At 46.5% G+C, this 27866-nt stretch overlaps 1 protein-coding gene across 4 annotated transcripts in view; it reads left to right on the top strand.

Moving 5' to 3' along the window:
• The window catches only part of brf1b (BRF1 general transcription factor IIIB subunit b), a 430911-nt gene that overhangs the window by 219214 nt on the left and 183831 nt on the right, over positions 1 to 27866 (top strand). For all 4 annotated transcript variants that reach the window (XM_069915762.1, XM_069915761.1, XM_069915763.1 and 1 more), the window contains exon 6: positions 14891 to 15040. In XM_069915762.1, coding sequence (XP_069771863.1) covers positions 14891 to 15040 — 150 coding nt within the window. The remainder of the gene's footprint in view (positions 1 to 14890; positions 15041 to 27866) is intronic.

Raw genomic sequence — 27866 nt, 5'->3', positions numbered from 1 at the left:
CCAGATAAGTGTGAGGTGATGCATTTTGGAAGGACAAACCAGAAGGCTGAGAACAGGGTTAATGATCAGTTACTTAAGAGTGTGGATGAACAGAGGCACCTTGGGGTCCAAATCCATACATCCCTCCAGGTCGCCGCACAGGTTGATAGGATGGTTAAGAAGGCCTATGGGATGCTGGGCTTCATTAATGGGGGACTGAGTTCAAGAGTCGAGAGGTCATGTTGCAACCTCTGGTGAGACCCCACTTAGAGTATTGTGTTCAATTCTGGTCACCTCATTATAGGAAGGATGTGGAAGCTGTTAAGATGGGGCAGAGATTGACCAGGATGTTGCCTGGATTGGAAAGTAAGTCTTATGAGGCAAGGTTTGCAGAGCTGGGACTTCTCTCTTTGGAGCGTAGAAGGATGAGAGGAGACTTAATAGAGGTCTACAAGATTATGAGAGGCATAGATAGGGTGGACGGCCAGTGCCTGTTTGCCAGGGCAGGAACAGCAAACACCAGAGGACATGTGTATAAAGTGAAGGGAGGGAAGTTTATTTACGCAGAGTTGTGGGTGCCTGGAATGCCTTCCCAGGGGTATTTAAGAGACTCTTAAACAGGCACATGGATGAAAAATAGAGGGTTACGAGGTTGGGAGAGTTTAGTACTTTTTTTATATAAAAAATTCATGGGTTGGCACAACATCAAGGGCCGAAGGGCCTGTACTGCGCTCTAGAGTTCTCTCTTCTAAGGACAGCTTCTTCTCCACTGCCATCAGATTCCTGAATGATCAATGAACCACAGACACTGCCGTACTTTGACTTTTCATGCACTAGTTTTATTTATTTTTGTACGGTGGTTGATATGAATGTTTGCCCTGTGATGTTGCTGCAAATCAATGAATTTCATGACTTGTTCATGACAATAAAGTCTGATTCTGAAATGTCTTGAGGGTGACATTAGGGGAAATTTTAGGCAGTGAGTTGGAGAATGTGCGTCCACGAGGAATGGGTGCAGTTCTGCTTCTGTCCGACAGAGGTGGATGTGAGGACAAAGCTTGGGATGATGCTATAGTTTTGGACTGCTCTCACAATGAGGAAGGACAGACATTTCAGTGTTGGAGACTCTCGTGGTGGAGCAAGGGTGATGTACTTACTTGGTCTGGCCACAATCACTCCTCGATTGCAGGACGGAAAAGCCAGACATGGTGCACGTCCTCCATCATAGTTCAAACCCTTTGCCTGGAACAGAGAGCTTCTGATCTGGGAGCGTGGGAGGGCAATGGAACCGAGACTGGTTTTAAAAATTGTTTCTATACTGTAGAAACTAAATAGACAAAATATCATTCATGAAGTGAATCAGGCCTTTCATTGAGGTGGAAGCTGAGCTCGGGCTCCTGGGAGGGTTTGTGTTGGAGTTGACAGCAGGCTTTGGCACATGCACATGTTTGAAAGAGAATGTCATAGTCCTTGGGAAAACGAAGGGTGCAGGCAGCAGCCGCTCGTCGTTGGAAGCCACCTGATGTTCTTTGACTGGGCGCTCGGTCTCAGAGAAATCCAGGGTGCAGTCTTGTAGGTGGTATGCTCCTGTTTATACAAACCCCACTGTTCCCATCATACCTCTGCAGAGGAACGACAGAGGTCCATTCTTCCACTCCGCCACTCCTCCTTCAGCTCCTGGGAGTTCAGGTTGCCAACTCCTGGTGAAATGTGTTTGAGGTTTCATCAGATAACCTCCTGCTGCTAACTCCATCCCCCCCTCCTCCCACCATCCTGTGCCTGAGGGGGAAAAATGCTGGAGTTTTGAAAGCTTGATGGCTTTTGCAAATAGCAGGAACCAGGATATGAAATTTCAGTGAGCGATTGAAAAACTGCAGATGCTGGAATCTGAAGCAAACAAAGAGAAATGGGAGGAACTCAATGGGATAGGTTGCATCTGCAGGAAGAAATGACAGTCTTGGTAAAGGGTTCCGACCCCAAACTTTTTCTCTCCTTGTTTGCTCCTGGAGACTCAAGTTCAAGTTTATTATTTTCATTGTATAAGTACAACTGGATGAAACACTGGTGTAAAAAGCCATGAAATGCATGTATAGACATAGCACGTGTATTTACATAATGAAAGTTTCGGGCTTGAGCCCATCAAGATATGCAGAAAAGGTAGGCAGGCGCCCGTGTCTTCTCTTGTGTCCTCCCTCCCTATCCACCTATTACCTCTTGCCTGTGAACCTGTTCTCCTCACCCTGCCCCACCCCCCCTCACCATTTTATTCAGGCACCTGTCTACTTTTTGCTCAAGCCCAAAATGTTGGTTCTGTATCTTGAAAGGACGTATCCTTTCAAATGGGGTTAACATGGACAAGGTGGGCTGAAGGGCCTGTTCCCATGTAGTACAATTCTGATTTTGTTGATATCTCTATGGTGTCTACCACATGCTTAATCTTAGCTCCACCCAAACTTTTCTGTTTCTTCATTTTCAAAACCATTCTCAAACTTTTTCGGTTATAGCCCCACTAGGATCCCTGGTGGCTCCCAGCAGATCAAATCTATGAATCCCATTCCCCCTCACTTTATTCCCCTACATCTCTCCAACTTGTCCTCTTTCTCACATCCTCATTAATCCCTCTTTTGTCACTTACGCTCACGAAGGGTTATTTACAACCACCACCACATCCTTGGGATATGGAAGGCAACTCAGGATTGAAGGGTTTGCGCTTAGAACAGAGGTGTGGAGGAATTTCTTCAGTCAGAGGGTGATGAATACGTAACCAATGTTTCGGGCTTGAGCCCTTCCTCAAGGTCTGAGCAATACTCGGGTACCTGCTGATATTTTGCTCAGACCTTGAGAAAGGGCTCAATCCTGAAACATTGGTTCGGTATCTTTATCTTTACTACACAAAGGACACTGTTGGACCTGCTGAGTTTCTCCAGCATCGTGTTTTTACTTCAACCGCTGACTTGTGATTTACTTCTGGTCACAAGAGCGTTCAAACTCCACACGAACTGTACCAGAGGTCAGGATTGCACCATTGTGGGATTTTCCCTTCCCCTTTCCCCTTGCTGAAGCTCTCCTCCGATCCCAAACCTGTACTATTTAGCTTCAGTCCTTATTTACAGCTTCAGTCACATGATTCACCAGGGCATTGGTACCAGTCCTACTTCAGTGAAGATTGGGCCAACAAATCATCTGCCTCTATTTCCAGTTCTGGTGCTAGTTTGCTGCGAATGGAACCCCAGTTCTCCCACACCAATCTTTGAGTATATATTAACATTCTCCAATCTTTTGACCTTTTCCCAATCAATGAGTCATGAGAGTTTGCTGTCAAATACATCCTAAAATAAAAGTGCAGAGTGCAGTACCACAAAGAGAAGTTCAAATAAACAATGAGGAAGGGTTTGTGATGAAGGGTTTGTGAGATCAGGAAGTCATCTCAAGTCAAGTCAAGTTGCCTTTATTTATCGTTCATACCCTGCTCACACGGTAAAGACAAGATAGTGTTTCTCCAGGACCACAGAGCATATTTACATAAATATAAGAATAGAAGTAAAACACATTGAAATGTTAAGACGTATACAATAAAAGTCCATGGTACATTATCCACATCTGTTCTGGGAATTCAGGAGCCTGATGTCTTGGGGAAAAGACCGTTGCCCAGTCTGGACATAAGGGCCCGAGTACTACGGTCCCTCCTACCAGATGATAGAAGGGAGGACAGTTTACATGAGGGGTGTGTGGAGACCTTCACAATATTTGTTGCCTTTCGCCTGCATCAAGTGTCGTAGATATCCGTCACGGTCGGAAGAGAACCCCCAGTGATCCTTTCCATTGACTTCACTATCCTCTGCAGGGTCTTGCGGTCCGAGGAGGTCCAGCTTCCAAACCACGCGGTGATGCAGTTGCACAGGATGGTCTCAATACATCCTCTGTAAAATGTAGTGAGGATGGAGGGTGGGAGATGAACTTTCCCCAGCCTTCGCAGGAAGTAGAGGTGGTGCTGGGCTTTCTTGCCTATGGAGCTGGTGTTAAGGGATCAGGTGAGATTCTTCGACAAGTGCAATCCAAGGAACTTGGTACTCTTGGCGACCTCAACGGTCGCCCCGTCAATGGTCAGCGGAGTGTGGTTCCCCCGGGCCCTCCTGAAGTCTTTTTTGTTTTATTAACATTCAGATCCAGGTTGTTGGCTCTGCACCAGCCTGTTAGCGACTACACCTCATCTCTGTACGATGACTCCTCATTCTTCCTAATAAGACCACACCAGGTTGTGTCTTCAGTGAACTTTGATGATGTGGTTTGAGCTGTATTTCGCTGCACAGGCGTGGGTCAGTAGAGTGAACAGCAGTGGACTCAGCACGCAGCCCAAGTACTGTTTCTGATCCAGACTGCCTGAGGTCTCCCCGACAGGAGGTTGAGAACCCAATTGCAGAGGGAGGTGTTTAGACCCAGCAGGTTCAACCTCCTTATCAGGTACTGAGGGATGATTGTGTTGAATGTCAAACTGAAGTCAATAAACAGCATTCGAATATATGTCCTCATTTTCCAGGTGGATGAGGGGAAGATGGAGGGCAATGGTGATAGCATGGTCCTTAGAGCTGTTGGGTCTGTATGCGAACTGCAGGGGATCCAGTGATGGGGGGGGGGCAGCAGGAGTTTGATGTGCCCTCTCGAAGCACTTCATGACGACAGTCGTGAATGCAACAGGACGGTAGTCATTGAGGCAGGACACAGACGACTTCTTCGACACGGGAATAATAGTGGCTTTGAATCACATTGGGACCGTGGCGCTTCTCTTACTAATAGGACTGATAGTAGTGGGAGAGAAACTTGTTTTTACTCACTTGTACCAAGATACTCCAAAAAAGCTTTATTCTGCCTGCTATCCAGGAAAGTCAACCAATACTTAAAATAAGTACAGCAATAATAGAACAGAAGTGCAAGATGTAGTGTTCCAGTACAGGGCGTTGAGAAAATACAGTTCAACAGTGCAAGAGATGGCTTTAAGTGCGTGATAACAACAGGAAGGAAACTGTTTCATGCTTGTGTGTCTTCTACCTGACGGAGTGTGACTGGGGTAGGATGGGTTCTTTAATGCTGGTGGCTTTCCCGAGGTAGTGGGAGGTGCAGATGGAGTCGATGGAGGGGAGGATGGTTTGTGCGATGGTCTGAGCTGCGTCTGCAGTTTCTATACTCACTACCAGCACCATGTCTTGTTCAACTTTTTTACCCTAATCTGTCTCATTAATGGGTAGTTTGAAGAGTTCCCTCTACTGCCGCAACATTGTGTGTGTGTGTGTGTGTGTGTGTGTGTGTGTGTGTGTGTGTGTGTGAGAGAATGTGTGAGTCAGTGTTCATGTGTGTGTGGGTTTTCATGTGTGTATGGGTGTGAGGGGTGTGTGGGTGTTGGGGGTTGGGTGTGTATGTGAGGGGTGTGTGTGTGTTGGGGGGTGTGAGGGGTGTGTGTGTTGGGGGTGTGGGTGTGAGGGATGGGTGTGTTGGTGTTGGGGTGTGTGTGAGAGGGATGTGTGTGTGTGTTGGGTGTGTAGGCGTGAGGAATGGGTGTGTGTGAGGGGTGTGGATGTGCAGGATGTGTGTGTTGGGGTGTAGGTTTGAGGGGTAGGTGTGTGTGTGTTGGGGGTGTGGGTGTGAGGGGTGTGTGTGGATGTTTGGGGGTTGGGTGTGTGTATTGGGGTGTGTGTTGGGGGTGTGTGTGTGTGAAGGGTGTAGGTGTGAGGGGTATGTGTGTGTGGGGAGTGTGTGTTGGGGGTGTAGGTGTGAGGGGTGAGTGTGTGCTGGATGTGTGTGTTGGGGGTGTTGGTGTGGGGTATGTGTTGGGAGTGTAGGTGTGAGGGGAGTGTGTGTGTTGGGGGTTTAGGTGTGGGGTGTGTGTTGGTGTGGGGTAGATGTGTGTGTGTGTGAAGGGAGTGGGTGTGTTGGTGTGATGGGTAGGGATGTGTTTGTGTTGGGGGTGTGGGTGTGAAGGGTGTGTGTGTTGGGGGTGTGGGTGTGAAGGGTGTGTGTGTTGGGGGTGTGAGTGTGCGGGGTGTGTGTGTGGATGTTTGGGGGTTGGGTGTGTGTGTGAATGTTTGGGGGTTGGGTGTGTGTTGGGGTGTGTGTGTGGGGGTGTGTGTGTTGAGGGTGTAGGTGTGAGGGGAGGGTGTGTGTGTGTGAGGGGTGTGAGTGTGCGGGGTGTGTGTGTGGATGTTTGGGTGTTGGGTGTGTGTGTTGGGGGTGTGTGTGTTGGGGGTGTTGGTGTGGGGTATGTGTTGGGAGTGTAGGTGTGAGGGGAGTGTGTGTGTTGGGGGTTTAGGTGTGGGGTGTGTGTTGGTGTGGGGTAGATGTGTGTGTGTGTGAAGGGAGTGGGTGTGTTGGTGTGATGGGTAGGGATGTGTTTGTGTTGGGGGTGTGGGTGTGGGGTATGTGTTGGGAGTGTAGGTGTGAGGGGAGTGTGTGTGTTGGGGGTTTAGGTGTGGGGTGTGTGTTGGTGTGGGGTAGATGTGTGTGTGTGTGAAGGGAGTGGGTGTGTTGGTGTGATGGGTAGGGATGTGTTTGTGTTGGGGGTGTGGGTGTGAAGGGTGTGTGTGTTGGGGGTGTGAGTGTGCGGGGTGTGTGTGTGGATGTTTGGGGGTTGGGTGTGTGTGTGAATGTTTGGGGGTTGGGTGTGTGTTGGGGTGTGTGTGTGGGGGTGTGTGTGTTGAGGGTGTAGGTGTGAGGGGAGGGTGTGTGTGTGTGAGGGGTGTGAGTGTGCGGGGTGTGTGTGTGGATGTTTGGGTGTTGGGTGTGTGTGTTGGGGGTGTGTGTGTTGGGGTAGTAGGTGTGAGGGGTGGGTGTGTGTGTGTGAGGGGTGTGAGTGTGTGGGGTGTGTGTGGATGTTTGGGGGTTGGGTGTGTGTGTTGGGGGGTGTAGGTGTGAGGGGTGGGTGTGTGAGTGTGCGGGGTGTGTGTGTGGATGTTTGGGGGTTGGGTGTGAGAGTGCGGGGTGTGTGTTGGGGGTGTGTGTGGATGTTTGGGGGTTGGGTGTGAGAGTGCGGGGTGTGTGTGTTGGGGTGTAGGTGTGAGCGGTGGGTGTGTGGGTATTTGTGTGTAAGTCTCGAGCTTGTGTATGATCAAATTGGTGTGTATTTATGTCCTGCAATTCACCAGGAGTTTCACAGTCAGGATTACAGAGGCATGAAATCAGACCTCCAAACTCAACCTAACTCTGCTCTTTAATAACCAAGTGATGACATATTAATTAGCAAGAATATTAGACCCAAAAGTGATTCTCATTCGTGCTTGACTAATCATCTCCACTTCTACTTCCTCTGAACAAATTCTTTTCTGGCCCAATGGTTCTAATAATCCCATTACTATACTAGTTTGAGAAGCTTTTGAGTAAAACACTGAGTGGGTACAGTGCAACTGGATTGGATCTGATTTTGCCTTGTGTCCCACATCATGGGCATTCGTTATACTCGGTCAGATAAGGCAAACACTGCTCCTGTGAACTGAGAGATGTTGGAAGACAGTCAAATAGCTTGAAGATCCTTCCTGCATTATCTCTTAGCCAAGAAAGAGGCCAGCCTTCAGGAACTTAAGTGTGAGAACTGAAAGAAAGAAAATGAGAACTTTATGCATCTGAAAGAAATATTCAAATGTTGTTTTCTTCCACAAACAAGATGGAATTGGACAAGGAGTAAAAGTTACACTGATGTAAATTTTATTTTAATTTTAACAAAACAATTTAATTGAGACATACTGCACGGTAACAGGCCATTTTGACCCACGTTTCTTTTATTGCCCAATTTGCATCCAATTAACACACCCCGATATTTTTCAAATAGTGGGAGGAAACTGGAGCTCCCAGGAAAAACCCATGCAGACACAGGGAGAACATACAAACTCATTACAGACATCGCGGGATTCGACCCCCTGTGAAGTTGTTACGCTAACCGCTCTACCAACCATGCCACCCTTATATTCCACTGTTTTGTTCCTTCACGTGCCTTTTTATCAATGAATCTCTCCTGTATTCTAGGGACAGGAGTCTTACAGTGGCACAGTTGGTGTAACGGTTAGTGCAACGCTTTTACAGCGGCAGCGATTGGGACCGGGGTTCGAATCCCACGCTGTCTGTAAGGAGTTTTTACGTTCTCCCCGTGTCTGCATGGGTTTTCCCTTGGGGCTCCGGTTTCCTCCCACCATTGGAAACATACTGGGTGGGGGGGGATGGCGTGGGTCAATTAGCTTGTGGGCCAAAACGTCTATATTTTTTATAAATTTAAATTTTAAACTGAGAATGTACATTGCTACAGAATATCTTCAGAATGCCACTGCATCTTTAATACAATATGTCCCAAGCATCACATCATCCGAATCCAAATCAGAATTCATTGTCATGAACGTGTCACAAAATTTGTTGTTTTGCGGTAGCTTCACAGGCACAAAAATTGCTATAAATTACATTTTTATAGAAGGGAAAGTGAGGTCGTGGTGTCTGCAGCTCATTGTCCAGTCAGATGGTGGAGGGGAAGCTGTTTTTGTGTCGTTGGGTGTTTATCTTCAGGCTCCTGTACCTCCTTCCTGATGGTAGCGGTGAGAAGAGGACACAGTCTGGGTATTGAGGGGAGGTTAGAGCTGTTCCTGTTCCATTTGTGGTTGAATGCTTCAGCAGTTTTCTTAGATCGGTATTTTTGAATAATGTAGCTGAGTGTGACATTTTCAAGTCCAGCTGTGATGTACTATCGGAGCAAATGGGTAATGTTTTGCATTTACAGCTGTTGAAACCCAAATTCAGATTGATAAGGAGTGTTCTATTCCTCATGCTTGCAATACATTCGCCACAATATTTGGTGTCTGTTCGTTTTTCCCACTCTACTCGAGGCTCAAAATGTGCTTTTGTTTTCTTAATCCTTTTTTCACTGAGGCTGGGACACATTTCTTTGCGTTCCATGTGAATCACAATGTTAAACTTGGCTATTTGGCAGAGTTACAGCTGGCATCTACCCACACAGTTCGGGTAAAACAAGACAAATATGGCCTAAATTTTTAAAATTTAAATTTAAATTTTAAAATTTAGACATACAGCACGGTAACAGGCCATTTTGGCCCACGAGGCCGTGCCACCTAATTACACCCAATTAACCTACAACCCCCGGTTCGTTTTTGAAGGGTGGGGTGGGGGGTGGAAAGCCATGCAGATTCGGGGAGAACGTACAAACTCCTTACAGAGAGCGTGGGATTCGAACCCAAGTCCCGATCTTTGGCGCTGTAAGTGTTTCACTAAATGCTACAATAATCATGAGGTTTTTCAGTTGGTTGTTTTTCCAGACTCTTTTGTGTAGTCTTCCAAAGGCGCTATTTGCCTTGGCGAGTCTGTTGTCTATCTCATTGTCGATCCTTGCATCTGATGAAATGGTGCAGCCGAGATAGGTAAACTGGTTGACCGTTTTGAGTTTTGTGTGCCCGATGGAGATGTGGGGTGGCTGGTAGACATGGTGGGGAGCTGGCTGATGGAGGACCTCAGTTTTCTTCAGGCTGACTTCCAGGCCAAACATTTTGGCAGTTTCCGCAAAGCAGGACGTCAAGCGCTGAAGAGCTGGCTCTGAATGGGCAACTAAAGCGGCATCATCTGCAAAGAGTAGTTCACGGACAAGTTTCTCTTGTGTCTTGGTGTGAGCTTGCAGGCGCCTCAGATTGAAGAGACTGCCATCCGTGCGGTACCGGATGTAAACAGCGTCTTCATTGTTGGGGTCTTTCATGGCTTGGTTCAGCATCATGCTGAAGAAGATTGAAAAGAGGGTTGGTGCGAGAACACAGCCTTGCTTCACGCCATTGTTAATGGAGAAGGGTTCAGAGAGCTCATTGCTGTATCTGACCCGACCTTGTTGGTTTTTGTGCAGTTGGATAATCATGTTGAGGAACTTTGGGGGACATCCGATGCGCTCTAGTATTTGCCAAAGCCCTTTCCTGCTCACGGTGTCGAAGGCTTTGGTGAGGTCAACAAAGGTGATGTAGAGTCCTTTGTTTTGTTCTCTGCACTTTTCTTGGAGCTGTCTGAGGGCAAAGACCATGTCAGTGGTTCCTCTGTTTGCGCGAAAGCCGCACTGTGATTCTGGGAGAATATTCTCGGCGACACTAGGTATTATTCTATTTAGTAGAATCCTAGCGAAGATTTTGCCTGCAATGGAGAGCAACGTGATTCCCCTGTAGTTTGAGCAGTCTGATTTCTCGCCTTTGTTTTTGTACAGGGTGATGATGGTGGCATCACGAAGATCCTGAGGCAGTTTACCTTGGTCCCAACAAAGCTTGAAAAACTCATGCAGTTTGGCATGCAGAGTTTTGCCGCCAGCCTTCCAGACTTCTGGGGGGATTCCATCCATACCTGCTGCTTTGCCACTTTTCAGTTGTTCGATTGCCTAATATGTCTCATCCAGGGTGGGAACCTCATCCAGCTCTAGCCTTAGGGGCTGTTGAGGGAGCTGGAGCAGGGCGGAATCTTGGACTGATAAGCGTATACAGAGCCGTTGTCATACCCACACTCCTGTTCGGCTCCGAATCATGGGTCCTCTACCGGCACCACCTACGGCTCCTAGAACGCTTCCACCAGCGTTGTCTCCGCTCCATCCTCAACATCCATTGGAGCGCTCACACCCCTAACGTCGAGGTACTCGAGATGGCAGAGGTCGACAGCATCGAGTCCACGCTGCTGAAGATCCAGCTGCGCTGGATGGGTCACGTCTCCAGAATGGAGGACCATCGCCTTCCCAAGATCGTATTATATGGCGAGCTCTCCACTGGCCACCGTGACAGAGGTGCACCAAAGAAAAGGTACAAGGACTGCCTAAAGAAATCTCTTGGTGCCTGCCACATTGACCACCGCCAGTGGGCTGATAACGCCTCAAACCGTGCATCTTGGCGCCTCACAGTTTGGCGGGCAGCAGCCTCCTTTGAAGAAGACCGCAGAGCCCACCTCACTGACAAAAGGCAAAGGAGGAAAAACCCAACACCCAACCCCAACCAACCAATTTTCCCTTGCAACCGCTGCAATCGTGTCTGCCTGTCCCGCATCGGACTGGTCAGCCACAAACGAGCCTGCAGCTGACGTGGACTTTTTACCCCCTCCATAAATCTTCGTCCGCGAAGCCAAGCCAAAGAAAAAAGAAAAAAACAATAACCATGCCTGGCTAATCACAGCCTGCAACTCACAGTGGAGTTTGGGAAAGCTATCGACAGTGCCATCAAACAGCATTTATTCAGAATCAGAATTTATTGTCATGAACCAAGTCACAACATTCGTTGTTTTGTTGCAGGATCACAGTGGAAAAATTCATATTATAACCACCTTACAACATAGTGCATGAAAAGTCAAAGTGAGGCAGTGTCTTTGGTTCATTGATTTTTCAGGAATCTGCTGGCAGCGGGGAAGAACCTGTCCTTGTGCCGCGGAGTGCTCGTATTCAGGCTCCTGCACCTCCATCCTGATGGTAGCAGAGTGAAGAGGACATGGCCTGGGTGGTGGGGGTCCTTGAGGAGAGAAGGTGCTTTCTTAAGACAGCACCTCTTGTAGATGTCCTCAGTGGAGTGGTCTGGTGCCTGTGATGTTGGCACCTTCATACCAGACAGTGATGTTACCAGCCAGAATGCTCACTATAGAACACCTGTAGAAGTTTTCAAGAGTCTTCGGGGACATACCGAATCTCCTTAGACTCCTCACAAAGTCTAGCCGCTGGTGAGCCTTCTTCACAATTGCATCAACGTGGAAGGTCCAGGACAGATCCTCGGAGATGTTGACACTCAGGAATTTGAAGTTCTTGACCCTCTCCACTTCTGAGCCCTCGATGAGGACTGGGTCGTGTTCCCTTGAGTTCCTCCTGAAGTCCATAACCATCTTCTTGGTTTTGCTGACATTGAGTGCAAGGTTGTTGTCGTGACACCTCTCAACGAACTGATCTCTCTCCCTCCTGTACAGTTCCTTGTTGCCATTTGTGATTCTGCCGATAAGCACGGTGACATCGGAATTGTGCCTGGCTACACACTCATGGGTGTAGAGTGAGTAGAGCAGTGGGCTAAGCACGCATCCTTGGGGTGGGCCTATGTTGATCATCAGTGAGGTGTGCCTCAAGTTATCTGCTCACTTATGCTCCGTTTAGATATGGGCAGGTCCACAAACGCATTTTACAGTTAGCATGACACTGTTACAGAGCCAGCAACTTGGGTTCAAATCCGGCGCTATCTGTGAGGAGTTTCTTCGTTCTCCCTGTGCCTGTCTTGGTATTTCCCAGAAGCTCCGGTACCAGAGATGTAGGTTATTTGGGTGTAATTGGGCGGCACGGGCTTGTGGGCCGAAAGGGACTGTTATCGTGTTGGATATCTAAATTAATAAAATAGTTTTTAAATTTCCTTGAGGTGTAGGGGTGAGGGGTGACCTTTTGGAGCACTCATTCTCCACTGGGCTGTACAGCCCCCTCCCCCACCATATTTAAAGGGAAGTGGATGAACTAAAGTCATAACATTTTTATGTTTTTTATGTAGACGGTGGGAGAGAAGTACGGAAGAAACCAACGTAAACTTTGACCAGAGTCCCTATGGGGGCCACACCCAAAAAAGGTTGAAAATGTCTGGGTTAGAGGTTTATAAAATCATGAGGGAAATAAATAAGGCACACGATCACGTGTCTTTCCCAGGACAGGGGAGTCCAGAGGGCGAAGCTTTATGGTTAGAGGAGAGGGATTTAGAAAGGGCAACTTTTTCCAAATAGAGTGGGTGGTCTGTGGAACGAGCTGGGTAGAGGTGGGGAAAATTCAGCATTTAGATGGGTTTATGGATGGGAAAGGTTCAGAGGATATGTGATAAATTAAGTCAATGGGACTGGTTGAGGTGGGAAACCTGGCTGGCATGCACATTGGGCTAAAGGGCCAGTTTCCATGCTATATTATCACTGTGACGAAACCACAAGATTAGTCAAGTCAAGTTTATTGTCATCTGATTGGACAAGTACAACCCGACTGAACCGCATTCTCCGGTCCTCGGTGCAAAACATGCAGACTCACAACCAGACATAACACACCTACAGACATTGCATATGCAGGACTAGTATAAAGGAGGTTAGGTACAAGCTACCCATCCTAATGTCATGCAGGCATGTATGGTGCCACACAAATGTTAAATTAAAGAACTCAGGCAGCATGGTTCGCACAGCGGTTAGTGCGCCAGAGACCCAGTTTTGAATCTGCCGCTGTCTGTAAGGTGCTTGTATGTTCTCCCTGTGCCTGTGTGGGTTTCTTCCAAGTGCTCCAGATTCCTCCCACCATTCAAAACGTACAGGGTTTGTAGTTAATTTGGGTGTAATTGGGTGGCACAGGATTAAATGACAGGGATTGGCTTCAACTGGTGCAAATAAATTCAATAAAAACAAGGGATACCGCAATAATGCCCAAGCACAAAGAAAAGTCTTTGTAAATGACCGTGAATTAATTCCGGGTGCAGCGTCATTGCTGGAGTAGTTGAATTGTGACTGCAATACAAAGAGAAAAAAAAATCGATAAAGTGCAAAGTAAGAGTCCTTAACTGAGTCCCTGATTGAGGAGTCTGATGGTGGAGGGGTTGCCGCTCTTCCTGAACCTGGTGGGGCAAGTCTTGTGGCACCGAGACCCCTTCCCTGATGGCAGCAGCGAGAACAGAGAGTGTGCTGGGTGGTGAGGGTCTTTGCTGATTACTGCTGCCCTCTGACGGCAGCGCTCCCTGTAGATGTTCTCGATGGTGGGGGAGGTTTTGCCTGTGATGTTTCTGAGCTGAGTCCACTCCCTTTTGTGAGCTTTATGCTTGAGGGAATTGTGTCTGCATACCAGACCATGATGCAGCAGATTGGCACACTCTCCACCACACCTCTGTAGAAGTTTTCCAGGGTTTCCAGAGTCATACCGAACCTCTGCAAACTCCTGAGGAAGTAGAAACGCTGATGTGCTTTCTTCACGATGCCATTAATGTGTTGGGTCCAGGAAAGATCCTCCAAGATAGTGACTCCCAAGAACTTACATTTAAATTTGCTCACCCCCTCCACCTCTGATCCCCCAATGATCATGAGATCGTCCACCTCTGGTTTTCCCTTCCTGAAGTCAACAATCAGCTCATTGTTTTCGTGACATTGAGTGTGAGGTTTTTGTTGATGCACCATTCAGCCAAATTTTCAATCCCCATCCTGCTCTTCCCATTGTCAGTGAAGAGGATCCAGTATTGCTGCCATTCTTAAAAGGGGTCATGCAGTTTCCACCCCCACTACCAATCCCCATCCCGTGGCCACAGCACATTCAAGGAGGGAGCCACAGACTGAAATCCATGAAATATTTTTTTCTGTAGTCAGTATAAGTAAACGAAATGTGACTGCTTCACAGGGAAGGGGTACCATAAACTTGAAGCAGAGTCTGAAGGGGGCATAACCCAAAATAGGTGAGAATGGCTGGTGCATTGAGTCAAGCAGATTTCTTTGGGTTTGCAGTCACAAATGGACACCAGGGGACTCTTATGAACATCAAATGCTTTCTGTGACAATCTGCATGTTTGGTGGTACAGTTACTCAGACCCGTCTTAATATATTTAATTAATTGCATTGAAGTTCGGTCAACCTCATGGGAAGTTCGATTTTGTTTTTCTCTTCTGTGTTGAGTGACGATGTACTACGGTTCCACCACTTTTTCACCCTTCCCTCTGCCCATTCCACTATCTGAGTGATGTTTTTGTAGATGACAAATGAACGAACTTGAAAACACAAGGATCTGACGGGGAGGTTGAAACCCCTGGTGTTGTTGACATTCTGCACTTGGTTGGGGCAGTTCCTGCTGGAAAGTCCTTGGTCACAGGGATGGTCCCACATTTCTGCCGCTCAGATTCAGTTGCTGATCTCTCCTCTCCCCATCCATCTAACGTTCTTCCTTTCCCTACAGACCCGTGTTTATATATTCCACGGTTTGCGCACATGCTGGAGTTTGGGGACAAGAACCACGAGGTTTCAATGACAGCTCTGCGGCTATTACAGAGGATGAAGCGAGACTGGATGCACACAGGCCGGAGGCCATCTGGACTGTGCGGAGCAGGTACCATCATCTGTATCCATCACCTCCTTCACACCTCACTGTCATCCTGCCCTCTTTACTTACGTTGAAGAAGGGCTCGGGCCCGAAAAGTCGGTTATATACCTTTACCTTCCATGCGAGACTGGCTGAATTCCTCTTGCATTTCTGTGTTTTAACTCCAATCACACAGTGTGCAGACTTTTGTGTTTCACTCCATAAAGGATAGAAGGGTTATGGAGGAGACAGAATAATGATTTCCATGGAACATCCTTATGGACGAGATACGTGGACAGAATTAAGTCCTGTGACCCCTGCGGCCTCTTTAATTCAATAAGATTGTGATGGATTTGATCTGAGTCTCAACTTTACTTTCCTGCCTGATGCCCTTAATCTCTTGATTCCCCAAGATGTCGAAAATCTATCTATTTCTTCTTGAACATATGCCATGATTCAGTCTCCATTGCTCTTTGGGGGTAAAAGATTCCAAAGATTTGCAACCCCATGAGAGAAGAATTTCCTCCTCATTTGATTTCTGAGTCGAAGTTGCCATCTCTAGATATTCTCCACAGAGTGAAATCACTCTCCGGCAATCCCTCCTGGACTCTTCTATAAGTTTTAATGAGACCGCCACTCATTCTTCTGCATGCCAGTAAGTCTTGGTTCAAACTTCTCCAACATTCTTCATAAGACACCCACTTCATCACAGATATCAACCACATGTCCCTTTTATTAACTGCCTCCAACACAGATATAAGTCTCTAAATAATGGGACTAAAACAGCACGGAACATGCACGTGGCATCATTATCCTTACCAAAATTCCTTATTTTTCTGAACATTTCCCTTTATATTTGCTGACCAAAGGAACTCCTCACATTAAACGTCCGAGATTCTCATTTGTACTAAACAATATTTATTTATTTTTATAGATTATAATACTTTGTCCTGCATATATATCGTTTGTCTGTATGTGTGTTATGTCTGATTGTATGTCTGTGTGTTTTGTACCGAGGACGTGAGAAAGCTGTTTCGTCGGGTTGTACAATCAGATGATAATAAACTTGATTTGATTTGACTTAATTACTTGTTGTACCCACATGCTAAATTTCTGCCCTTCATTATAAGGAGATTCAGATATCTTTGTACATTTGAATTACATGGTCTCTGTGCACACAGGTACCTGTGGGAATTTGAGATTGTCAAATGGATTGAACATTGGCTGAAAGGGAGAGGCCAGAGAGTGGTAGTGGATAATTGTCTGTCAGGTTGGAGGCCGGTGACCAGTGGTGTGCCTCAAGGATCTGTATTGGGCCCATTGTTGTTCGTTATATACGTTAATGATCTAGATGATGGGGTGGTGAATTGGATTAGTAAATATGCAGACGATACTAAGATAGGTGGAATAGTGGATAATGAAGAAGGTTTTCAAGGATTGCAGAGGGATTTGGGCTGCTTAGAAAAGAGGGCTGAAAAATGGCAGATGGAATTTAATGCTGATAAGTGTGAGGTGCTTCATTTTGGTAAGAAGAATCAGAATAGGACATACGTGGTAAATGGGAGAGCATTGAGGAATACAGAAGAGCAGAAAGATTTAGGAGTGACGGTACATCGTTCCCTGAAGGTAGAAACTCACGTGAATAGGGTGGTGAAGAAGGCTTTTAGTATGCTGGCCTTTATCAATCATTGCATGGAATGTAGGAGTTGGGAGGTGATGTTGAGATTGTATAAGACGTTGGTGCGGCCTCATTTGGAGTTCTGTGTGCAGTTCTGGTCGCCTAATTATAGGAAGGATATAAACAGAGTGGAGAGAGTGCAGAGAAGGTTTACCAGAATGTTGCCTGGGTTTAAGCATCTGGAGTATGGGGAGAGATTGGACAGATTGGGTCTTTATTCTTTGGAGCGTAGAAGGTTGAGAGGGGATTTGATAGAAGTATTTAAGATTATGAAAGGGATAGACAGAATGGATGTGGATAGACTATTTCCGTTAAGAGGAGGAAAGTTTAAAACAAGAGGACATGAGTTAAGAATTAAGGGGCAGAGGTTTAGAGGTAACATGAGGGGGAACTTCTTTACTCAGAGAGTGGTAGCTGTGTGGAATGATCTTCCGGGAGAAATAGTGGCGGCGGAGTCAATTGTATTATTTAAGAAAAGGTTGGACAGGTATATGGATGAGAAGAAGATGGAGGGTTATGGGCATTGTGCAGGGAGGTGGGACTAGAAAGGGGTGTTTGGTTCGGTGCGGACTAGAAGGGCCTAATGGCCTGTTTCCGTGCTGTAATTGTTATGTTATGTTATGTTTATGTTATGTTAACCAGTTAGTGGTAATTCTGCCAAAAGGAATGTGATGTTATGTATGTACTCGGACAATAAATCTGAAGTTTTAGGGAAGTGATGCTGTGGCAGTTTAAAGCGTTGGTGAGGTCTGGTTTGGAGTACTGTGCTCAGTTGTGGTCTCCAAATTATAGAAAGGATATAATAAGATGGAGAGGGTGCAGAGAAGGTTTACAAGGATGTTGCCTGGCTTACAGCATTTGGATTACAGGGAGAGATTATAGAGACTGGGACTTTATTCATTGGAATGTAGACGACTGAGGGGACTTGAAAGGAATAGATAGACTAGACATAAACAGAGTCTTTCCCCTGAGGGCAGGTGAGGTTGGAACAGGAGGCCATGAGTTAAGGGTAAGGGGGCAACACTTTAGGAGAAATATTAAAGGATGCTTTTTCACTCAGCGAGTGGTGGCAGAATGGAATGATCTTCCGAATGAGATAGTTGCATCAGGGTCCCTTCTGTCATTTAAGAGAAGGTTGGATGTGTACATGGAGGTGAGGGGGTTGAAGGGTTATTGGCGGTGAGCGGGAGGTTTGAGCTAGTGGAGTTGTTCTAGTGAACCGGTGCAGACTCGAAAGGCCGACATGGCCTATTTCTGCTCCGTAAATGGTTATATGGTTGTATATACTTGAATCCCAAGGTCTGTTGTACAACAAACCCAAGGCTCTGCCATCACTGTATATGTCCTGCCCTGACTTAACCTCCCAAAATACCTCTCCTTGCACTTGGCTGTGTGAAATTCCACCCGTTATTCCTTTGCTCACTTTTTCATCTGATCAAAATCGTTTTGTAACCGTAGGTAACCTGCTTCACTGTATATCCAATTGTCTGCTAATCATATTATCTACAATCGCATCCAAATTGTTAATTCAATCTTCTCAAACCCCAGCATTGATCCTTGAGGCGTTCCTTTTCTCCAGCAATGTCAATTCGTTTCTCTTTTCTGATCTTATTTTATAAACAGGGTGATATTTGTATCTTCGACGGAATGTTTGTTCAAAGTATGTGCAATTTCCTGATTTTCCCTCATTATCTCCCCCTAAAGGACCATCATTTACTTTTGGTTCTCATGTAATATCCCCATAGAATGTCTTGCTGTCATTTTTAATATTTTTTGCTACTTTGCTCTGAAGATCTATTTTCTCCTCTATTATCCTTTTCAGTCATTCATTATTAGTTCTAAACATTTCCTCTCACATACCACTAATCCTTGCAATATCAGACCATACGATATAGGAGTGGAAATAGGCCGTTCAGCCCGTCGAGTCTGCTCTGCCATTCCATCATGAGTTGATCCATTCTCCCACTCACCCCCACTCCCCTGCCTTCTGCCTTTGATGCCCTGACTATTCAGATACTCTGCCTCAAATACACCCAACGACCTGGCCTCCACAGCTGCCCGAGATAGCAAATTCCAGAGGCTCACCCCTCTCCGGCTGAAGAAATTCCTTCACATCTCTGTTTCAGTGGGTCCCCTACAATCCTGGAGTTGTGCCCTTTTGTCGTAGACTCCCCCCTCTATGGGAAACAACTTTGTCACACCTACTCTGTCCAGGCCTTTCAACATTTGAAATGCTTCTATGAGGTTTTCCCCTTATTCTCCTGAACTCCAAGGAGCATTGTCCTCAAATACTAATCCCTTCAGTCCAGGAATGTGCCTTTTTCTTTCAATGTAATAACATAAGTCCAAAGCCCGCTGCGCAGCTCAGACGGCAAAGTCCTCCTCAGCAACAAGATCTCCATCCTCAACCGATGGTCAGAACACTTCCAATCTCTTTTCAGTGCCAACCGCTCAGTCCAAGATTCCGCCCTGCTCCAGCTCCCTCAACAGCCCCTAAGGCTAGAGCTGGATGAGGCCCTCACCCAGGATGAGACATAAAAGGCAATCGAACAACTGAAAAGTGGCAAAGCAGCAGGTATGGATGGAATCTCCCCAGAGGTCTGGAAGGCTGGCGGCAAAACTCTGCATGCCAAACTGCATGAGTTTTTCAAGCTTTGTTGGGATCAAGGAAAACTACCTCAGGACCTTCGTGATGCCACCATCATCACCCTGTACAAAAACAAAGGTGAGAAATCAGACTGCTCAAACTACAGGGGAATCACGCTGCTCTCCATTGCAGGCAAAATCTTCGCTAGGATTCTACTAAATAGAATAATACCTAGTGTCGCTGAGAATATTCTCCCAGAATCACAGTGCGACTTTCGCGCAAACAGAGGAACTACTGACATGGTCTTTGCCCTCAGACAGCTCCAAGAAAAGTGCAGAGAACAAAACAAAGGACTCTACATCACCTTTGTTGACCTCACCAAAGCCTTCGACACCGTGAGCAGGAAAGGGCTTTGGCAAATACTAGAGCGCATCGGATGTCCCCCAAAGTTCCTCAACATGATTATCCAACTGCACGAAAACCAACAAGGTCGGGTCAGATACAGCAATGAGCTCTCTGAACCCTTCTCCATTAACAATGGCGTGAAGCAAGGCTGTGTTCTCGCACCAACCCTCTTTTCAATCTTCTTCAGCATGATGCTGAACCAAGCCATGAAAGACCCCAACAATGAAGACGCTGTTTACATCCGGTACCGCACGGATGGCAGTTAGTTGCCCATTCAGAGCCAGTTCTTCAGCGCTTGACGTCCTGCTTTGCAGAAACTGCCAAAGTGTTTGGCCTGGAAGTCAGCCTGAAGAAAACTGAGGTCCTCCATCAGCCAGGTCCCCACCATGACTACCAGCCCCCCCACATCTCCATCGGGCACACAAAACTCAAAACGGTCAACCAGTTTACCTATCTCGGCTGCACCATATCATCAGATGCAAGGATCAACAATGAGATAGACAACAGACTCGCCAAGGCAAATAGTGCCTTTGGAAGACTACACAAAAGAGTCTGGAAAAACAACCAACTGAAAAACCTCACAAAGATAAGCGTATACAGAGCCGTTGTCATACCCACACTCCAGTTCGGCTCCGAATCATGGGTCCACTACCGGCATCACCTACGGCTCCTAGAACGCTTCCACCAGCGTTGTCTCCGCTCCATCCTCAACATCCATTGGAGCGCTTTCATCGAAGTACTCGAGATGGCAGAGGTCGACAGCATCGAGTCCACGCTGCTGAAGATCCAGCTGCGCTGGGTGGGTCACGTCTCCAGAATGGAGGACCATCGCCTTCCCAAGATCGTGTTATATGGCGAGCTCTCCACTGGCCACCGTAACAGAGGTGCACCAAAGAAAAGGTACAAGGACTGCCTAAAGAAATCTCTTGGTGCCTGCCACATTGACCACCGCCAATGGGCTGATATCGCCTCAAACCGTGCATCTTGGCGCCTCACAGTTTGGCGGGCAGCAACCTCCTTTGAAGAAGACCGCAGAGCCCACCTCACTGACAAAAGGCAAAGGAGGAAAAACCCAACACCCAACCCCAACCAACCATTTTTCCCCTGCAGCCGCTGCAACCGTGTCTGCCTGTCCCGCATCGGACTTGTCAGCCACAAACGAGCCTGCAGCTGACGTGGACTTTTACCCCCTCCATAAATCTTCGTCCGCGAAGCCAAGCCAAAGAAAGAAAGAATAACATCCTTGTCTTTTTTTTTAAATTTGCCTTGGTTGGAATATCTTTATATCTCAATGGAAAATATAGTTGTGGAGAAATGTATTTTCTTACCTGCCCCAGCTTATCTGCTCTCTTTTAATAAATTTTCCCTCTCCTCTTTAGATACCTTTGCCTTCATATCTCGTTTCAGACCCTAGTTCTCATTCTCCAATGTGAAATTAAATCATATTCTAATCATTCTCTTCCAGATGATTCTGAACCTCCAGATTATTAGTTAAACATGTCACATTACAAATGACCAGATCAAGAATATTGAATTGTTTATTGTCACACGCACAAAGTTATGGTGAACATCTTTAGTTTTGCGTCCCACAAAATGGCCGTGTTTCAGAGGTAATTTATATCCACACATCAAGTTCACAGAGAATGGTAACAAGACCATTGATAGCATTTAACTTCAACATGTAAGGAGTAAAACACGTGGTTGAAGTAATAACACAATGCAGGAGAAACTCAGCAGGTGAAAGAAACAGTGTCCTTTATGTAGCAAAGATAAAGATACATACCAATGTTTTGGGTTTGAGCCCCTCATCACGGTATGAGCAAAATGTAGGCAGGTGCCCGAAAACGTTGGTTCTGTATCTTTAACTTTGCTCTAGAAATCCACTGTTTGACCTGCTGAGTTTCTCCAGCATCGTGATTTTACTTCAATATAACAGGCATAGCAACCCTAAATTTTAAAGCAAAAATAACAGTGGGTTTCTGTGTTAATCCAGCATGGTCACCGTCCTGTCATTGTCCCTGGTTGCATGTCCAACATCTCTTTCTAACTGTCCCAGATGCTCTACCACCTCCTCCACAAGGCTGCTTTTGCCAATTTGATTTGCCCAATCCACGCACACATGAAAGTCGCCCATGATTAGCGCAATGCCTTTTTTTTCTTACGGCCTTTTGTGTAGTGTGTACTCTGCTACCGTATAGCTGCTCGTAAAGGGCTCAGGTCACTCCCACCAGTGATTTCCGTGCCTTTCTGATTCATAACTCAACCCCGACAGATTCTCTCTCTTGGTCATCTGGGCCGAAATCCTCTCTCACCACGGTAAAAACAGAACTTGCCCAACTGGATTCCCTGCCCTGACTATCCCCTTGAGATGTCAAGAACGAAAGAAGATCCAGATTTCAGGAATGGAATTTTGACAAACATACATTTGTACTGGTTACGAGATCTTGCTCATTTATTTCTATTTATGCCACCAATTCCTCGATCTTATGCTGGAAATCAGAACTTTGACCCTGTGAATGAGGAGAGTTGAACAAGCTGTGGTTTATAAAGGCCCCTAATGTGTTTGTGAGAGCTTTTTTTTGAACTATGGAAAAGTGGAGTAAGTGTGAAGAGGGTGTTTTCTCTCATCCGGTAAAGCAAAGCCAAGAGCTATAAATATTCATAGATCCCACAGAGAATTCAGAAATAAACTTGTTGAGAATATAGAACTCACCACTACAAAGAGAAATTGAGAGATGGTTTATTATTTCAAAAATTTATTTAAAATATATACAGGAAATAAAATACAATCATTTAAATTTTAAATGTTATAAATTCAATTTAAATTTTAAGTTTAGACATACGGTACGGTAACAGGCCATTTCAACCCAGAAGCCCATCCCTCCCAATTACACTCAATTAACCTACAACCCCCAGTACGTTTTGAAGGATGGGAGGAAACCGAGCCCCCTGGAGAAAACGTAGACACGGGGAGAACGTACAAACTCCTTACAGACAGCGTGGGATTTTGAACCCTGGTCCCGATTGCTGGCGCTGTAAAGATGTTGCACTGACCGCTATACTAACCATGCCTCCCTTAGACTTCTGTCCCTGGAATACAGGAGAGCAAACAGGAGAGATTAATTGATAAAAAAGGAACATGAAGGAACAAAGGATGAGCCAAGCTAAGGAAGGTGGGAATGATAACAGTCGAATATAAGGGTTGGTGTAGGGGTTAGTGCAATGCCTTTACACCGCCAGTGATCAGGACCAGGGTTCGAATCCTGCACCGTCTAAGGAATTTGTACGTTCTCACCGTGACTGTGTGGGTTTTCCCTGGGGGTTCCAGTTTCCTCCCATCGTTTGAAAAGTACTGGGGTGTAAGTTAATTGGGTGTAAATTGGGCGGTGCGGACGGGTGGGCTGAAATGGCCTGTTGCCATGCTGTATGTCTAATTTAAAATTTAACGAAATAGGAGCAGGGATGTGATGCTGAGGCTCTAGGGAGACCTCATGTGGAGGATTGTGAGCAGTTTTGGGCTCCTCATTTAAGAAAGAATGTGCTGACTTTGGAGAGGCTTCAGTGGAGGTCATCAGAGCATCCAGGATGAGGACTTCCATGACAGATCATCTTTAAACAACGTGGCTCAATCAACTCAGCGCTCACCCCATATCCTCCATGACCTGCACATCTGTCCCCACACACACAACAGGTCAGGAATTCCTCTTGTCCTCATCTACCACCCTACCATCCTCCACATCCAACACATCCTCCTCTTCGATTTCCACCACCTATTGCGTGATCCCACCACTAGACACATATTCCCCTCTTCTCCCCTCTCCACCTTCTGCAGGGACCGCTCCCTCTGTGACTCTCTTCTCCACTCCTCTCTCATCCCCTTGGGACCTACCCCTGAGACCGCAGGAGATGCTCTACTTGTACCCACACTTCCTCCTCTACTACCATTCAGGGCCCCAAACACTCCTTCGAAGTGAAACAACACTTCACGTGAATCTGCAGGGGTCGTCTACTGCATCTGGTGCTCCCGTTGTGGTCTCCTCTACATCAGAGAAACTGGACATGGACTGGGAAATCGCTTTGTTGAGCTCCTCGGTTCTGTCTGCCACAATAGCGTGGATCTCCCAGAGGCCATCCATTTCAATTAGAGTCTATTACAAGAGGCCACAACTTCAGGATTGGGCATCTGCTTAGAACAGAGATGCAGAGGAATTTCTTCAGCTTGAAGGTGGTGAATCTGTGGAATTTGTTGCCACAGCCAGTTGTGGAGGCCGGGTCATTGGGTGTATTTAAGGCAGAGATTGATAGGTTCTTGATCAGCCAGGGCATCAAAGGGTTATGGGGAGAAGGCCGGGCAGTGGGGCTGAGTGGGAACATGATCAGATCATGATTGAATGGTGGGAAGACCAGATGGGCTGAATGGCCTTTTTCTGCTTCTATGTCTTATTATCTTATTGAAACTTGCAAGATCCTGAGAACATCTGGTGGGGCAGATGCTGACTTTTTCCCTGATCGGGGAACATCCTCAGAATGAAAGGACTGGGATGGGGAGGAACTGTTTATCTTTAAATACCTGAGTGCACATACTGATCGCTAAGTACACTGGAGGCTTAGATTTGTACACGATGGAAAATCAGGGAATTAGCAAGATCAGGCTGGAAAATGGAGCAGAGGCTGAGATCAGATCAGCATTGATTTGAATGAACAGCGGAGGAGCCTAATCTCCCATAATAATTTCTCCAGTGATTGTCTCCATGGAATCCACATTTATTTCTGCTACATACATTATGGCAGTAGATTTTATTATATTTGCTCATTTATTCTCAGAATTAATCTCCCTTTTCATCCAGTCATCAGTCCGTTCCAATTGTTTCCTGTTATTGCCATTCACATTGACACATCTTCCTGCTCTTATGCCACGTTCATCTCTCACCGCTGCAGTTATTACCAGCAGACACAGAGTCATGGCAGACTCGGGAGCACCTGATGCTGATACTGCCATGCTAATCAATTCCAAGCACACCAGGCGTCACTCACAGCCACAGCCCCCTGTGTCTACGCGCAACTGCTGCGCCTCACGGAACATGCAGTCCTGCTTTCTCACAAAAGTGTGGGAGGAACTCGGCAGGTCACGCAGTTTTCACAGGAAGCAATGATATAGAACCATTGTTATTTATTACCAAGCAAAACCATCAAGGACCCCCTTCCACCCCGCACACAGCATCTTTCAGCTGCTCCTGTCGGGGAAGAGATCCAGGAGGATCAGAACCAGTGCCCCCAGGCTGAGGATCAGCTTCTTCCCATCGACAGTGAGAATGCTGAACGACCAAAGGAACTGCTCACACTGACCCTTATATATATATTTGTCTAGATGAAATACTTGTCCTGGGTGTGTATGGCTTGTCTGTATGTGTGTTATGTCAGGTTGTGTGTTTGCATGTTTTGCACCGAGGACAAAAGAACGCTGTTTTTGTCAGGTTGACCAATCAGATAACAATAAACGTGACTGTTTTGGGCCTGAGCCCTTCATCCAGGTATGACCAAAAAGCAGATAAGCATCTGAATAAAATGGTTGGGGGTGGGGGTGGGAAGAAGGAGCAGGAACACATGTCAACGGCCAAGAGGCCATAGGTCCACATGGATCAGAGGACAGGAGAAAAGGAGAGAATTGATTGGGGGGGGGGTGGCTCTTTGAATGGAGGAAAGGAGACAGAGGGATAGGGAAAGAGAGAAAGAGAAGGGAAGGAGGGAGGGAGAGCTGGATGAGAGGATACATAGGGATAGGGAACCTAACAGAAGCCAATGTTAATCACGTCCGGTTGGAGGGTGTCCAGACTGAAAAGGGACCAGGTCTTACACCACATCTAAGCTTCCTGTACAGGTATCTCACACCACTGCCCTCTTCTTAGAATCGCTCAGAATTGATACGCTAAAGGAAAATAAAGACACATGCCAATGCAATCAAGAAGCAGGCTCATCAGTGGTTATATTTTGTGAGGAGTTTGAGGAGATTCGGTACGTCACCAAAGACTCAAAACCTCCAGGTGCCCTGTGAAGAGCATTCTGGCTGGTTGCATCACTGCCTGTATGGAGGCTCAAAGTCACGGGACAAGAATAAACTCCAGAGAGTTGTTCACTCGGCCTGCGACATCACAGGCACCAGACTTCACTCCATCGAGGACATCGACATGAGGCGTTGACTTAAAAAAGCAGCCTCTATCCTCAAAGACCCCCCCACCCAGGCTATGCCCTCTTCACTTTGCTGCCATTGGGAAAAGGCACAGGAGCCTGGAGACGAGCCCTCAACGGCACAAGGACAGCTTCTTCCCCAATGCCATCAGATTCCTGAATGATCAATGAACCACAGACACGGCCTCACTTTGTCGTTTTCTTTTCCTTGCTCTATTTTTATTTATTTTGTAAGTTCGTTTGTATAAATGGTTGTATTTGATGCTGCTACAAAATAACCTTTCCCTCTCCTCTCCACCCCCTTCTCTCTATTCCCCTAGCTATGCCTCCTCCCCCTGTTTGCTGCTGTGCCCTCCCTCCCTTCTCCACCTTTGGGACCATGGTCCTCCCCCTTTACCCTTTTATTTGGTTGGCAGCTGACATTTTTCCAGACCTTGATGTAGGGCTCAAGCCCAAAACGTCGGTTCTGTATCTTTATCTTTGCTACACAAAGGAAGGTTGTGCAGAGAAGGTTCACGAGAATGTTGACAGGATTTCAGGGTCTAAGTTACAGGGAAAGGTTGTGCAGACTGGGGCTTTTTTCTCTGGAGCGTAGAAGATTGAGAGGGGACTTGATAGAGGTGTTTAAGAATTTAAAAGGGACAGACAGAGTAAATGTGGATAGGCTATTTCAATTAAGAGTGGGGAAGATTCAAACTAGAGGGCATGGTTTAAGATTGAAGGGGGAAAATTATAAGGGGAACATGAGGGGAAATTTCTTTACACAAAGGGTGGTGGGGATGTGGAATGAGCTTCCGGCAGATGTAGTCGAGGCGAGATCATTGGTTACATTTAAGGAAAGACTGGATCGTTACATGGATAGGAGAGGACTAGAGGGGTATGGACCAGGTGCTGGTCAGTGGGACTAGGAGGGTGGGGATTTGTTACGGCATGGACTAGTAGGGCCGAACTGGCCTGTTCTGTGCTGTAAGTGGTTATATGGTTATATGACCCTGTTGGACCTGGTTTCTTCGAGCGTCATGTTTTTACTTCAACCGTGGTGTCTGCAGACTTTGGTGTTTTACCTCTAGTGAATTTCGTGACATGTTAATGACAATAAATTCTGATTCTGAGGACGGCAAACAAGAAACACTGCAGGTGGTGGTGGAGAATTGGAGCCACGCACCAAATGCTGGAGGGACTCAGCGGATCAGGCAGCATCCGTGGAAGGCAATAGACGCTGAAGGATGATGAACAGATGGGGAGGCCCAGGCTGATGACAGGCAGGTGCCAAGGGAGAAAGAGGCCAGAGATGGGTGTCAGGGGGAGGAAGCTGAGTATTCATGTGAGAGGAGGAGTGGAACATGAAAGTCTGCAGACGCTGTGACTGTACTCAATCTACAGAAATGCTGGAGGAACTCAGCCGGTCTATTCAGCTTTATTGCCGACATTTCAGGCCTGAGCCCTTCTTCAAGTGAAAAGAAAAGAGTAAAATAAATATGGACGCTGGCAGACTGGCTGAGTTTCTCCAGCATTTCTGTGTTTTGAGTCATCCTGCAAGCCTGGAGACAGGTAGTGGGGGATGATAGGTGGAGATATGCGTTACCGGTGCAGGGATCGGATATGTAGAGAAGGTGATAGAGATGGGATACAACATGGAAGCTTCAGTTTTCTACGCGTAAGTTAGTTCAAACTTATAATTATCAATTGTGCATTTACAACCAGATGAAACAGTGTTTCTCCGGGCCACGGGGCACACACATACACAAACAATACATTTTTTCGAACAGCACATACCATGCAACCATAAGACATAGGAGCAAAAAAAGGCTATTCAGCCCATCAAGTCTCCCTATCATGTTACCATACGTATTCTAAATTTAAAACATTAACCTTATCTTTGCCCCCTTAATTTTATAAACCTCTATTTGTTCCTCTTCAACTTCCTTCACTCCAGGGACAATGGTTCCATTCTGTCCAGTCGCTCCTTTCAACAAGCCTTCTAATCCCACGAGGAG

The sequence above is a fragment of the Narcine bancroftii genome, chromosome 2 (assembly GCF_036971445.1).
Source record: "Narcine bancroftii isolate sNarBan1 chromosome 2, sNarBan1.hap1, whole genome shotgun sequence".
In the NCBI taxonomy this organism is placed as follows: Eukaryota; Metazoa; Chordata; class Chondrichthyes; order Torpediniformes; family Narcinidae; genus Narcine; species Narcine bancroftii.
The sequence above is the reverse complement of the archived record's forward strand: the minus strand, read 5'-3'. Positions and strand labels throughout refer to the sequence as shown.